Raw genomic sequence first — 11,512 nt, 5'->3', positions numbered from 1 at the left:
GTCATCAGCGCAGGTGTGTGCGGGCAATCCAAATGCCCTCACCCAATGAGCTTTACTCTCATATTTAGTGATTTCAGCCTTGCCTTAGCCTCCGATAAATCAAATTGGGATGAAATACCACGTTGGCCCCTTCCCCCCCGACTGAAGCCCACCCTCATGTTTCTTTTTACTCTTAGCCTGCCCTCACCTGGCTCATAACACGGCAAGCATAAACTTCATACAGCGTTCAGGTTGCCTATTCCAGAGATAGGATGAGGCATGCTACCAGTACACGCCAGTAGGGCTAGCTGAATTGCTCGACAGTGGACACGGTCTGAGTTTTACCCCAGGGAGCGATCATTTCTATTTATCTCTGTTGTACCTTGCCCTGTCTGTGGCATTTGCTGCTGGGGTAGGGAGAAAATCACAGCCATAATGTCTAACCCACGACGGCACCAAGACTATGCGATTGGGTGGATATGCCCGCTGCCGGTGGAGCAAACTATAGCCTTGTTGATGTTGGATGAAACGCACGATCGCCTCCCACAACAGCCGGCAGACCAGAATATTTACACGCTGGGAAGCATTGGTGACCACAATATCGTGATTGCGGGTTTACATCAACCCGGCAACAGCCCGGCCGCCACTGTAGTCACTCAAATGCGAAACACCTTTCCGAATATACATTACGTTCTCTTGGTGGGGATTGGAGGTGGAGTCCCTGTTAGGATCGAGAGTGATTGGGTCCGACTGGGAGATGTGGTTGTTTGCAAACCTATTGGGGAATATCCAGGAGTGGTGTAATATGACACTGGCAAGGCGGAAGTCGGTCAGTTTAAGCGTATTGGAGCTCTGCCTCCACCCCCCGTAGTTCTTCTACAGGCAGCACAAGACATGGAGGTGAAGCGATCCCTTCTGAAGACACAGGATGATCCAATTGCAAAATGTCTTCAACGCATACCTAGTGATATACCCGCCCTAAAAAAGTATCTTTACCCGGGCTTTGCAACAGATCGCCTCTACCACAATGACTATATCCACAAGCAACCCGGCGTCCCTTGCGACGAGTGCAAGTGTGATCTTTCGAGGCTCAGGCGACGTGAAGACCCTAAAAATACGAACCCTAAATATATTCGTGTTCACCGAGGGGTGATTGCTTCGGGCGGAATGGTTATTAAAGATGCCAACCAAAGAGATAACTTGGCTGGAAAGTACGGCGTTCTGTGCTTTGAGACAGAGGCTGCAGGAACTCTGGCAGACCTACCTGCCTTGGTGATCCGTGGGATCGCAGACTATTGTGACTCCCATAAGAATGACCTGTGGCATGGGTACGCGGCAGCTACTGCAGCAGCATACGCTCGCCAGCTCATTCTCCATATGCCAACATATAGTCGCTTGAGGTCCGTATGTGCAACCTGGACATAGTATGCAACGGGAAAGTCCTAATGACATTGATTCAGTGACGATATGTCGCCCAATAGCCCGGTGGCTAACACAGCATCGCCGAGCCAGATAGCCCCTTTGGCGCACTTATTCCAACAGATGCAAACACTGCGACTAACGGCTTCTCGCCTCAAGCCGTCCATAAGTGACCGGCGGAAGGAACTTGTTGCCTGGATTGGTGGTACAGTGACAGATGACGAGTATCACGCAGCTCTATCGGCGCAAATACCCGGCACATGCCGTTGGATCTTACAGCGCACCCAGTTCAAAGCATGGGCAGCCTTGACTTCTGAAGTCTCAAAGGTGCTTTGGATTCGTGGAGGTCCGGGATGTGGCAAAACCATTTTGACTGCGAGCATCATACGGCATGTCACAAGTTTACACTCAACCGGCTCAATTCCAGCAGCGTATTTCTTCTGCCGGGACGAGGACGATCGAAAGCGAGATCTAAACGAGATTGCACGTTCCTGGGTTCAGCAAATAGTGAACAAAATGGATGACGCAGTAAGTATGGTATACCCGCTATGTGAGCAAAACAAATCGCGGGCGGCCACCATGATGGAAATTTGGGACATATTGTACCGAGTATGTCATGGCATACATAATTGTATGCTCTTTCTGGACGGGTTGGACGAGTGTGTAATATCGGGTGATCCATGGCATCAAGATAAGGCAAGCTTTCTTGCGCACCTATGGAGAACAATAAGTGGAACAACAGCAAGAGTCCTCATATCCAGCAGAAGTGATACAGAGATCCATTCTCAATTTCTCTCAGCCCGTCAGGATACAATCACTTTCCTTGAGCACAACATCGCCATTGAGGACACCGCACAGGATATCATTGACTACTCAACTAGCATTGTTAACGAAAGACTTGGGGTAAATAAAGACCAGGACTTTATTTCCGAGATTTCCAAGGATGTTGCCCGCAAATGTGATGGCATGTTTTTGTGGGTACGGCTTATGGGGAAACAACTTTTTCCCGGAAAGAATAAAAATCAAATTCGACGCACATTGGATAGTATGCCACAAGGATTGGAGCAAACGTATCGAAGAGAGATACACTCTATTATAAATCTTGGCATTAGTGAAAAGACGTGGGCCATTGGAATCCTCCGGTGGACATATTTTGCTGCCCGCCCCCTCACTGTGCGAGAGTTAACAGAGGCACTACTCACAGAAACCAATACCTTGACCACATTTCCATTCCATGAGATGCCGGATACATGGGACGAATACTACGTCAATGATCAAATACGAAGATACTGCCAGTCCCTAATCGATATACGGGGCTCTCCTGCAGCTAGCATCACAACTCATACAGTTCACTTCATACACACATCAGTGAAGGAATTCCTTTCTCAGACAAGCATATGTGCGATGAACCAAGGCTTTTCGTTCTCAGAAGTGGCAAAAGAGCATGAGCTACTCGCTAGAACCTGTCTCACATACCTTTGTCTCGATGACGTTGCCGTGGATGATCCGTATGACTTGCACACCTTACAAGACATAAAGGAGACGTTCCAATTTTTGGAATATGCATCCTTGTGTTGGTATGACCATATGTCTCGAAGTGAAAATGGTCATTGGAGATTAGAACAGTTTATTCGAGTGTTGTTCGATCCATCTTCGACTCGCTGGATGATGTGGTCAGAAATGATTAGCCAAAATCTATGGCCAGGTTCTACTCTGCATCCAATTAAAGAGCATAACGGGCCTACTCCTCTCCCTATAGTATCATGTCTTGGCTTGTTGGATACCGTGAAATGGCTCCTCTCCCTCGGCTCGGATATTGATGCGACGGTAGGGAGGTTCGGCTCCGCACTGCATTCTGCTGCCGCGCGATGCCAAAAGAATACCGCCCAGTTTCTGCTGGAAAATGGTGCTGATAGGAATAAGCAAGGGGGGATGTATGGCTATCCTATTGTGGCAGCTGCAGCTGCGGCCAAGTATAATCCTCGGGAGTCGGCAGACATCGTGGATATGCTTCTCAAAGCCGGAGCGGATATTTCCTGCCGTGACCAAAGAGGGTGTAGTGCGCTTCATCATACTGCAGCTGTGGGATCTGAAGAAACCTTAAGTATCCTTCTTCGGAATGGAGCCACAGTTGACGATCATAATGGTCGCCAACGTACGCCGCTATTTTTTGCCGCAGCGCACGGCCATAAGTTGATCACAGAACTTCTCATCCAAAGAGGGGCTGAAGTGTCTACCAGAGATGTACACAACCGAACACCACTTCTTGCCGCTATTCAAAATGGTCATATACCTATTGTTGAGGTCCTGACTAAACATGGTGTCGATGTAAGGACACAAGACAACGATGGCCTCACACCGCTACATATTGCGGTAGAGTTAGGCCACTCGCAGATGGTTGATCTTCTGCTCCGCCATGGAGCGGATGCAAATGCTGCCGACAAGGATGGAGAGACACCAGTCTATGTCGCAGCGCTCAGCGGGCACAATACAATTCTTCAAAATTTGATCCGGCACCAGGGACAAGTCAACTGCAAGGATTCCCTCGAGGCATGGACGCCATTGCACGCAGCCTGTGCAGAGGCAAAAGAGGCCACCACCGTACAGCTCCTGTTAGATAATGGAGCGGAGGTGGATGCTGCTGATAGCCATGGGGCTACCCCGTTGTTTTATGCTGCTGAAAATGGTTCTCCAGCTATTATCGAACTTCTTATTCAATACGGTGCACAGGTAAACGCAACAAAGGAAGATGGTCTGACGCCAATACATGCCGCGCTTGGAGGAGTACAACCGTTGGCAGTTGAGGCTCTATTAAAGCATGGAGGATGTAATCTTACCAGTGACGACTGTGTCTCTCTACGTGGGAATAGTCCGTTGATGGTCGCAATCATGAAGGAAGAATATCACCCTGTTGTCCAACCCCTTGTTAGAGCTGGTGTGTGGGTGAACTCTCGCAATACTGCGGGGCTAGCACCTATACATCTCGCTACACTGGTTGGAGATGTGGGAATCCTTGAACTTCTCTTAGAGAATAATGCGGCCGTGAACGCTTTGGCTGATAAAGGCTTCACGCCATTACATCTTGCTGTAAGCGAGGGGAAACGGGATATCATTCAGTTATTAATAGATAGTAATGCGGCCATAAACGCTTTAACTGATGAAGGTTTGACGCCATTACATGTTGCTGTAATGGGGGGGAAACGGGATATCGTTCAGTTATTACTAGACAATGGTGCGGATGTGAATGCAGAGAAGAATGGGATAACACCGATATATCGAGCTATTCACAACAAGGACGAGCTCATTACTACAAGCCTCATTCGACATGGCGCTGAGGTAGATGCACCACTGGCGTTGGCAATCAAACAAGGTGATGAGGATATAGTTCGATTTATCCTCCAGCATGGGCCAGAAATTGGTCCAGAATATCTGATCTATGGTAACCGTTCTGGGCATGATCACATTTTGCAGCTTATGGTAGAGCACTTTCTTGCAAAGGACGCCATTGACTAGATAGCACCTTTTATGTGGGATGACATGATGTCGAATAATACTTAGATAAATTGCTTAACATTGTACTACACATGATAATTGACCTCTATTGATTATATCAGTTTCATAAGAGGCCCTATAAATACTGTGGCCCCACTAAATCCAGGCCTATAGGCTTTACCGAAACTTAAAACAGAATTCTAAAAGACTATCTTATTTCTTTGGAAGAGCTGCTGTGACAGATCACGGACCCGGAGAAGGTGCCTGAGAGGGAAAAGGCGGCCAGAGACACGTCAGGCATGCTGGGGTTGTAATGGTGCAATGAGTAAAGTTAAATGGGTTGAGCAAATAGGGTGACTACTAAACCTAACAAAAAGAATACATACAACAAGAGGGATTCGCTGGTGGTCCTAACACGTACACCAAACACTGCTGTTCCCATCCATACTGTTGCAGAGCCGTTGATGTTCAGGGCCGAGGCATCGTATCTCCTGATAGACTGCCTAGGAGGGCTGGGAAGATGCTTGACGTGGGCCTTCTCGTTCCTTTTTTTCCCCATTATTCTCGTCAGATTTGCCCTGATAAGCAGAAATTCGGCTAATATCTGAACTAGGACATGGATGGTCTCTCGTGGGGCCCGTCATTTTATCTTCCTCTCCCGCAATGGTGCTGACAAACCTGAAGCAGCTGCAGGAGTTACATGAACTCACTCGGTCCCAACATCTAGACTTGACAGTGCAGGTGGTTCGTGGTGATATCTCCATTGGAGACGATATCAGCCGGGCCATTTCCTGTGCCACCAAGCTTATTAAGGGAGTGGTTCAAGCTGCCATGGTACTCAAGGTACGATTTATCATTCCGCTTTACCCATGCAGAATGCAGCCCTAATTATGTCCTTTTCTGGGAACAGGACACCCTTTTTACGGAAATGTCGCTGGCTCGGTTCAAACAGGTCTTACATCCCAAGATGCTGGGTACCATACTTGCGTGAGTCACTTCAAGGACATGATCCCGACTTCTTTCTTATGCGGCCAAATCGAGGGAGGCCAAGCGGCTAGGGGATGCAACTAGTGTATTGGCATTACGAAGAAACAAAGGGTGTCTTGACACATATGCAGGGGGACAGGCAGTGATACCACCATACTAGATTATACCATACAGCCTGGTAATGTCTGGTCATAGGGACCTCAGTGAAAACACAATGGATTGCCAAAATGCTCCTCCAACCCGCTCCGTGCAAGGTAGTATCGACCACGCTTATGTGTCGCTCTTTGTGCTTCCTCCAACTTCATTCTATTCGCTCTCCTTTTAGCCCAATTGTACAGTTTTCTTTCGTTGTCTTTCACTCCTTTTCTGATTTGCTTTTCTCTTCTGCTTTTTGCGGCTTACTGGTTCCGACTTCCGTTAAACCGCCATGTCCTGGCCTCGGATTGGGGCCTATGCCCTGCTGGCTTTTGTGGCAATCATGGCCCTGAATGTCACCTATCAATTCCTGTTTCGCATGCTGAACAAGACTAGGCCGCCTCTGGTCTTCCACTGGATCCCATTCATCGGCAGCACAATCCACTATGGAATGGATCCGTACGGCTTCTTCTTTTCCTGTCGCGAGAAGGTAAGAAACACCCATGCTACTGCTGTGTGATGGTGGCTAGCTAATAGGGAGGCGATTTCAAATAATCTAGTACGGCGACATCTTTACCTTTATTCTCCTAGGACGTCCCACCACAGTGTACCTGGGCACGCAGGGCAACGAATTCATCCTCAATGGCAAGCTGAAAGACGTGAACGCGGAGGAGGTGTACAGCCCCTTGACAACGCCAGTATTCGGGTCGGATGTGGTTTATGATTGCCCCAATTCCAAGCTCATTGAACAGAAGAAGTTCATCAAATTCGGTCTCTCCCAGGCTGCGCTGGAGGCTCACGTGCCGTTGATTGAGAAGGAGGTCGAGGACTATCTTGCCATGTCCCCCAATTTCCACGGAACATCGGGGGAGGTGGATATCCCAGCGGCTATGGCGGAGATCACTATCTTTACTGCAGGAAGCGCTTTGCAGGGAGAGGAAGTGCGGTCTAAACTCACGACAGAGTTTGCGGTTCTCTACCACGATTTGGATAAGGGGTTTACCCCGATTAACTTCATGCTACCCTGGGCCCCCCTCCCGCATAATAAGAAACGCGATGCTGCCCATGCTCGGATGCGTTCTATCTACATTGATATTATCAACAAGCGGCGAAATGCCGGTGACAACGTCCCGGAGAAGTTAGATATGATTGGAAACTTGATGCAGTGCACCTACAAGAACGGACAGCCATTGCCGGATAAAGAGATTGCCCACATCATGATCACGCTGCTGATGGCTGGCCAGCACTCCTCATCTTCAATTAGTTCCTGGATCATGCTGCGCCTGGCCTCCCAGCCCGCGGTCGTCGAGGAACTCTACCAAGAGCAGCTGGCCAACCTCGAGCGCACGGGTCCTAACGGCAGTCTGGCTCCGCTACAATACAAGGACTTCGACAACCTCCCGCTACACCAAAATGTGATCCGAGAGACCCTCCGTCTTCATTCGTCCATTCACTCCCTCCTGCGCAAAGTCAAGAACCCGCTCCCGGTTCCTGGCACGCCCTACGTTATTCCTACCTCCCATGTCTTGCTCGCCGCACCAGGAGTCACAGCCCTGAGCGATGAATATTTCCCCAATGCCATGGCATGGGACCCGCACCGGTGGGAAACACAGGCACCTCAGGAAAACAATAAGGATGACATAGTCGACTACGGATACGGCGCAATGTCCAAGGGCACTTCCAGTCCATATCTCCCCTTTGGAGCGGGACGCCACCGCTGCATCGGGGAGAAATTTGCCTATCTTAATCTGGCTGTGATTGTGGCCACTATGGTGCGTCACCTGCGGTTTTCAAACCTGGATGGACAGACAGGTGTACCTGACACCGATTATTCATCGCTTTTTTCGGGGCCGATGAAGCCTGCACGAATCCGCTGGGAACGTCGGGCTGCAAAATCGGGATAATCGATTATCTCGAGAACCAATCCAGCGCTCATAGGTGTATTCGCTTTTAGACGCCTCATGCGTTATGATGAGCTATGCCGGACGTGAGAGAGTAAAATTTCCTTCTAAATGGGTATTTTATTTTTTTTTATCATTTCACATACCAATCAGTTAATCAGTATATAATGTAATTGATAATCCCCAGTGGGGTATCTAGCTGTATCTAGGCAAAACCTCATTGAACTAAAGCATCTCTAATCTCTTTGTCGCACAGTAATATTCATTGAAAATAAATCCCAGGGGTGCAGTACGTAGGGTAGATTTGTTACATTTTCCTTCTGTTTATGTGTGAATTTCCTTTCGGCCTCGTTCTATAGTGCACTGCCTCACAAAGGAATGACACTATCCACTTGCCTGCATATCCCCTTCTAGTTTTACTTCAATTTACCATGCATCTCGTATCAGATAGTAATGTAGTCCAGTGGATTGTTTATCCGCGGCCCGACAGTATACCCAATTGACTGACCACGACCCTGGTACAGAAGGCTTCGTCTGACGTGCAGACTATATAATGGGACTAAAGCACCCACCAGAATGATATCCTACTTCTCACGGTTAGTCATATTCTAGTTTTACACTGAAGCGGAGAAAAGGAGCCCACACCCCTGGTACGTGCAGCTGGGTCATAGAAATGGCCGAGCTTAAGTCCTGGATTGAGTGTTAGAAGCTAAGCAGGAAGAATCGAACATACTTTGGTTGCACGGCTATCCAGGCGCTGGAAAGTCGACAGTAGCATTGCTTTAGCGGAAGAGCTTCCAGCTATATCTTGGTCTACCAACGAAAATAGGCTTCTCACGTATTTATCTTGTGAGTCCGCCTCTGCAAGCTAACGGACAGCAAATACCTTATTACGAGGCGTTCTCTACGAAACGATCAGCTAGTATCCGACATATTAAGCTTATATCGTGTTATTGGCGCTTTGGATGAATGTGAGCTAGAGTCACAAGATATGTGACTTGGTCGAATTCACCAAACGTTTAAATACGAACCATCCATCCGTGTTTATACCTACTATGGGTCAACTAAGCATGGATCTACTAGATGGACCCGCTGTACCAGAGATCCGATGGAAAGCATGCATTGACTATCCTTACCCCTGTGAGCTACATTACTTGCAGTGGGGAGACGCATGGACCCTATGTATAGACAAGTCAATCCGTACTTTCCTGATCCCGAAGAAACGGGGTGATCTGTCATGCACCATGTCAATCTCCGTACCCACATCGTGCCTCTCAGAAACGATGCACATGTGCAACATATGCGCTTGTCAGCGTGGGTTTGGGTATGGTTCCACACCTAATTTAGTCCTTCGGTGGGAAACAAGAGGCTAAGATTCGTTGACTATTGGTCATGCTCTTATTTACAGGAGCTTTTCTTGAAACTGCTGGTATTCCTTATTTACTTACCTGATGGCAACTTGGTGTGTTATATACTCGTAATATACTCTTTCATGCTCGCATGTGTTCGACCATCTTCTTTCTGGCTTCCTCCGCCTGCTCCTGTATATCCAGATCCCACAGCCAGCGAAGGCGTTGGTTCCACGTGTCCTTGAGTTTCTCTTCATCATCACCTACACCATCCAAGCACAAACAGAGGAGGTACGCATTTTCCTTGCTACTAGTAACCACCCTCTGGCTTCGCGGTCGTCGGACCTCATCATACGCCTTGAACGCAGCTACAACATCCTCTGGCTTAGTAACACGTGCATCTCCGAGGAGCTCAGCAAGAACATGCGCATCTTCGATAGCCTGTCCGGCACCAGCGCCCTGATGCGGTGTAGAGGCATGTGCGGCGTCTCCAAGGATGGCAACCTTAGACCGGGAGTACGTGGAGATATGCGGATGCTCGAAAATCGCCCATTGAGAGGGGTCGGGCATGCGCTAAGTGGACCAAGTTAGCTGATTCTCAGTCAGAATGGACTAGAACTGGTTTCCATACCTCAATGAGGGCATTCACGTATCTGCCCATATTACTGGCATCCTGTCGCATCTCTTCCCTCTTGGCTGGCCGAACCCAGGTGTCACAATCCCATTTCTCACTCAAGATATATAAGCCGAAATTTACTTTCTTGGCCCGCATGATCGGATATGAGATACCGTAAGCCCCGTTGCCGACATACATGGTGGACACCCTCGCACGTTGCTCGCCGACAGCCTCCACCATCTCGTCCATGTCCAGCACAGCGCGATACCCGTACATTCCACTGTACTGGGGCTGTTTCTCCCTTGACTCTTCTGGCAGCATCGACTCCTTCACTTTGGATTTAATACCATCACACCCAACGACGACATCAGCGACGGCTGTCGTGCCATCATCAAATCGCAAGGATACACCCTCAGCTGTCTCTTCGAGACTGTCAAGCCGTTTCCCGAATTGCACAATCTCGGGAGGAATTAGATTCACTAGTGCATCGAGAAAGTCCGCTCGGCGCAACGTTGTCTGCCCGGACGGAAGCGCCTTCAGGTTCATCAGCGTCTCACCCTCACGGTCGCCGCTGGCCCATACGATCTCAAACCATGTTTGGCGGAAGTGCTCGAAGCCAGGGCTATCTGCGTGAGTGGTGACGAGAGAGTCATAGATTTCTCGGATTTGCGGGTCAATGAGGGGCATAGCACGGTGAGCGGCAGGGCCAATCGACAAGCCAAGCCCGATCTCAGCGAAGGCGGACGCCGCTTCGTAGATCCGGACGGGCACTTTGCGTCGTAGGAGACCGGCGGCAAGCACCAGGCCACCAATCCCACCGCCGACAATAGTGACGGTAAAATCCTTGCTTGATTCCACGCTGCCCATTTTGGACTCGAAGTCAAAAATATTTCAAATTCTTTTACTTTTTTCCTTTTCTTTTTCGCGATCCAGTTCAGGAAATGATCGTTAAGCTTTTGTCTGAGACTATCACACAGGGAATGTGCGTCGAGATCAAGGTGCTCCTGCAGGCTAAGATACTGAAAAAGGGCTATGTGGAGCGTGGGTCAGTCACAGTCACAAACTTAATAAACGTACGCAGGCCCAGGACGTGGCATGATTTGGGCCATCGCTTGTAGCGATCATTTACCTTAGTAATTCCAATCAAAATACGCTCAGCCAGCCTTGCATGTGCAATATAGCAGCGGAGATATCCGAAAGAGCCGGGAGGCGGGTGGTTGGTCCAGACTTAATATGTGCGTTATTAATGTGAACAGGGATCTGGGAGAGGAACTCCACGAGGGGCACAGCGATTCGCATGTTTGAAATAAGAGCGTCGTATCGGCCGATGCGCCATGACAGGGACCGGGTGGAGGTCAAAGTTCGACGGCGTCCCGGGCCGTGTGGGGTCGAAACAAAAGGACGAGATCCAACGCTGGAGTGTGAACCCGGTTCAGCTGAATTTGGATCTATGTGTGTGTGTGACTGTGTGTGCCTAATCCTACGCTGGATGTAATTAATTAGAAATTCTTGTCGGTGTCAGCCAACATTCCTCCGCTGCAATGCAAGGGCAAGACACGTACACGTGCAAGGGGAGCCTCGGCAAAGCTTCTTACGGGACTTCGTGGTCATTCGACAGGGTATCCCTGTGTTCA

At 49.1% G+C, this 11,512-nt stretch overlaps 5 protein-coding genes across 5 annotated transcripts; 4 read left to right on the top strand and 1 right to left on the bottom strand.

Moving 5' to 3' along the window:
* The first annotated feature begins 96 nt into the window (after positions 1–96).
* Positions 97–1,087, top strand: F9C07_1807649 (uncharacterized protein). The gene is made up of 2 exons (XM_071508404.1): positions 97–277; positions 330–1,087. The coding sequence occupies exons 1-2, from the start codon at positions 252–254 to the stop codon at positions 781–783; spliced, it is 480 nt and encodes a 159-aa protein (XP_071367960.1). The 5' UTR covers positions 97–251; the 3' UTR covers positions 784–1,087.
* Positions 874–5,042, top strand: F9C07_2286580 (putative ankyrin repeat domain protein; the record flags this gene model as incomplete). The annotated part of the gene is made up of 2 exons (XM_071510839.1): positions 874–1,307; positions 1,440–5,042. The coding sequence occupies 2 exons, from the start codon at positions 874–876 to the stop codon at positions 4,909–4,911; spliced, it is 3,906 nt and encodes a 1,301-aa protein (XP_071367959.1). The 3' UTR covers positions 4,912–5,042.
* Positions 5,043–5,553: 511 nt separating this feature from the next.
* F9C07_11795 (uncharacterized protein) lies at positions 5,554–5,881 on the top strand (the record flags this gene model as incomplete). Its single annotated transcript, XM_041287107.2, has 2 exons — positions 5,554–5,733; positions 5,801–5,881. The coding sequence occupies 2 exons, from the start codon at positions 5,554–5,556 to the stop codon at positions 5,879–5,881; spliced, it is 261 nt and encodes an 86-aa protein (XP_041148807.2).
* A 423-nt stretch (positions 5,882–6,304) lies between these two features.
* F9C07_11796 (putative cytochrome P450) lies at positions 6,305–7,916 on the top strand (the record flags this gene model as incomplete). The annotated part of the gene is made up of 2 exons (XM_071507689.1): positions 6,305–6,502; positions 6,573–7,916. 2 exons carry the CDS (start codon positions 6,305–6,307, stop codon positions 7,914–7,916), a joined length of 1,542 nt encoding a protein of 513 aa, XP_071367958.1.
* A 1,428-nt stretch (positions 7,917–9,344) lies between these two features.
* F9C07_1807587 (salicylate hydroxylase) lies at positions 9,345–10,833 on the bottom strand. Its single transcript, XM_041294514.2, has 2 exons — positions 9,894–10,833; positions 9,345–9,835 (listed from the first exon to the last, which is right to left on the bottom strand). Exons 1-2 carry the CDS (start codon positions 10,743–10,745, stop codon positions 9,404–9,406), a joined length of 1,284 nt encoding a protein of 427 aa, XP_041148808.1. The 5' UTR covers positions 10,746–10,833; the 3' UTR covers positions 9,345–9,403.
* Positions 10,834–11,512: the final 679 nt, after the last annotated feature.

The sequence above is a fragment of the Aspergillus flavus genome, chromosome 6 (genome assembly GCF_009017415.1).
Source record: "Aspergillus flavus chromosome 6, complete sequence".
In the NCBI taxonomy this organism is placed as follows: Eukaryota; Fungi; Ascomycota; class Eurotiomycetes; order Eurotiales; family Aspergillaceae; genus Aspergillus; species Aspergillus flavus.
The sequence above is the reverse complement of the archived record's forward strand: the minus strand, read 5'-3'. Positions and strand labels throughout refer to the sequence as shown.

Bases quoted from the DNA above. Each gene is read 5' to 3' on its own strand.
- F9C07_1807649 (XM_071508404.1), top strand. From the start codon at position 252: ATGAGGCATGCTACCAGTACACGCCA. The intron at 278-329 runs GTAGGGCTAGCT...GTTTTACCCCAG, and splicing joins CATGCTACCAGTACACGCCA to GGAGCGATCATTTCTATTTA.
- F9C07_1807587 (XM_041294514.2), bottom strand. From the start codon at position 10,745: ATGGGCAGCGTGGAATCAAGCAAGGATTTTACCGTCACTATTGTCGGC. The intron at 9,836-9,893 runs GTATGGAAACCA...TGGTCCACTTAG, and splicing joins ACGTGAATGCCCTCATTGAG to CGCATGCCCGACCCCTCTCA.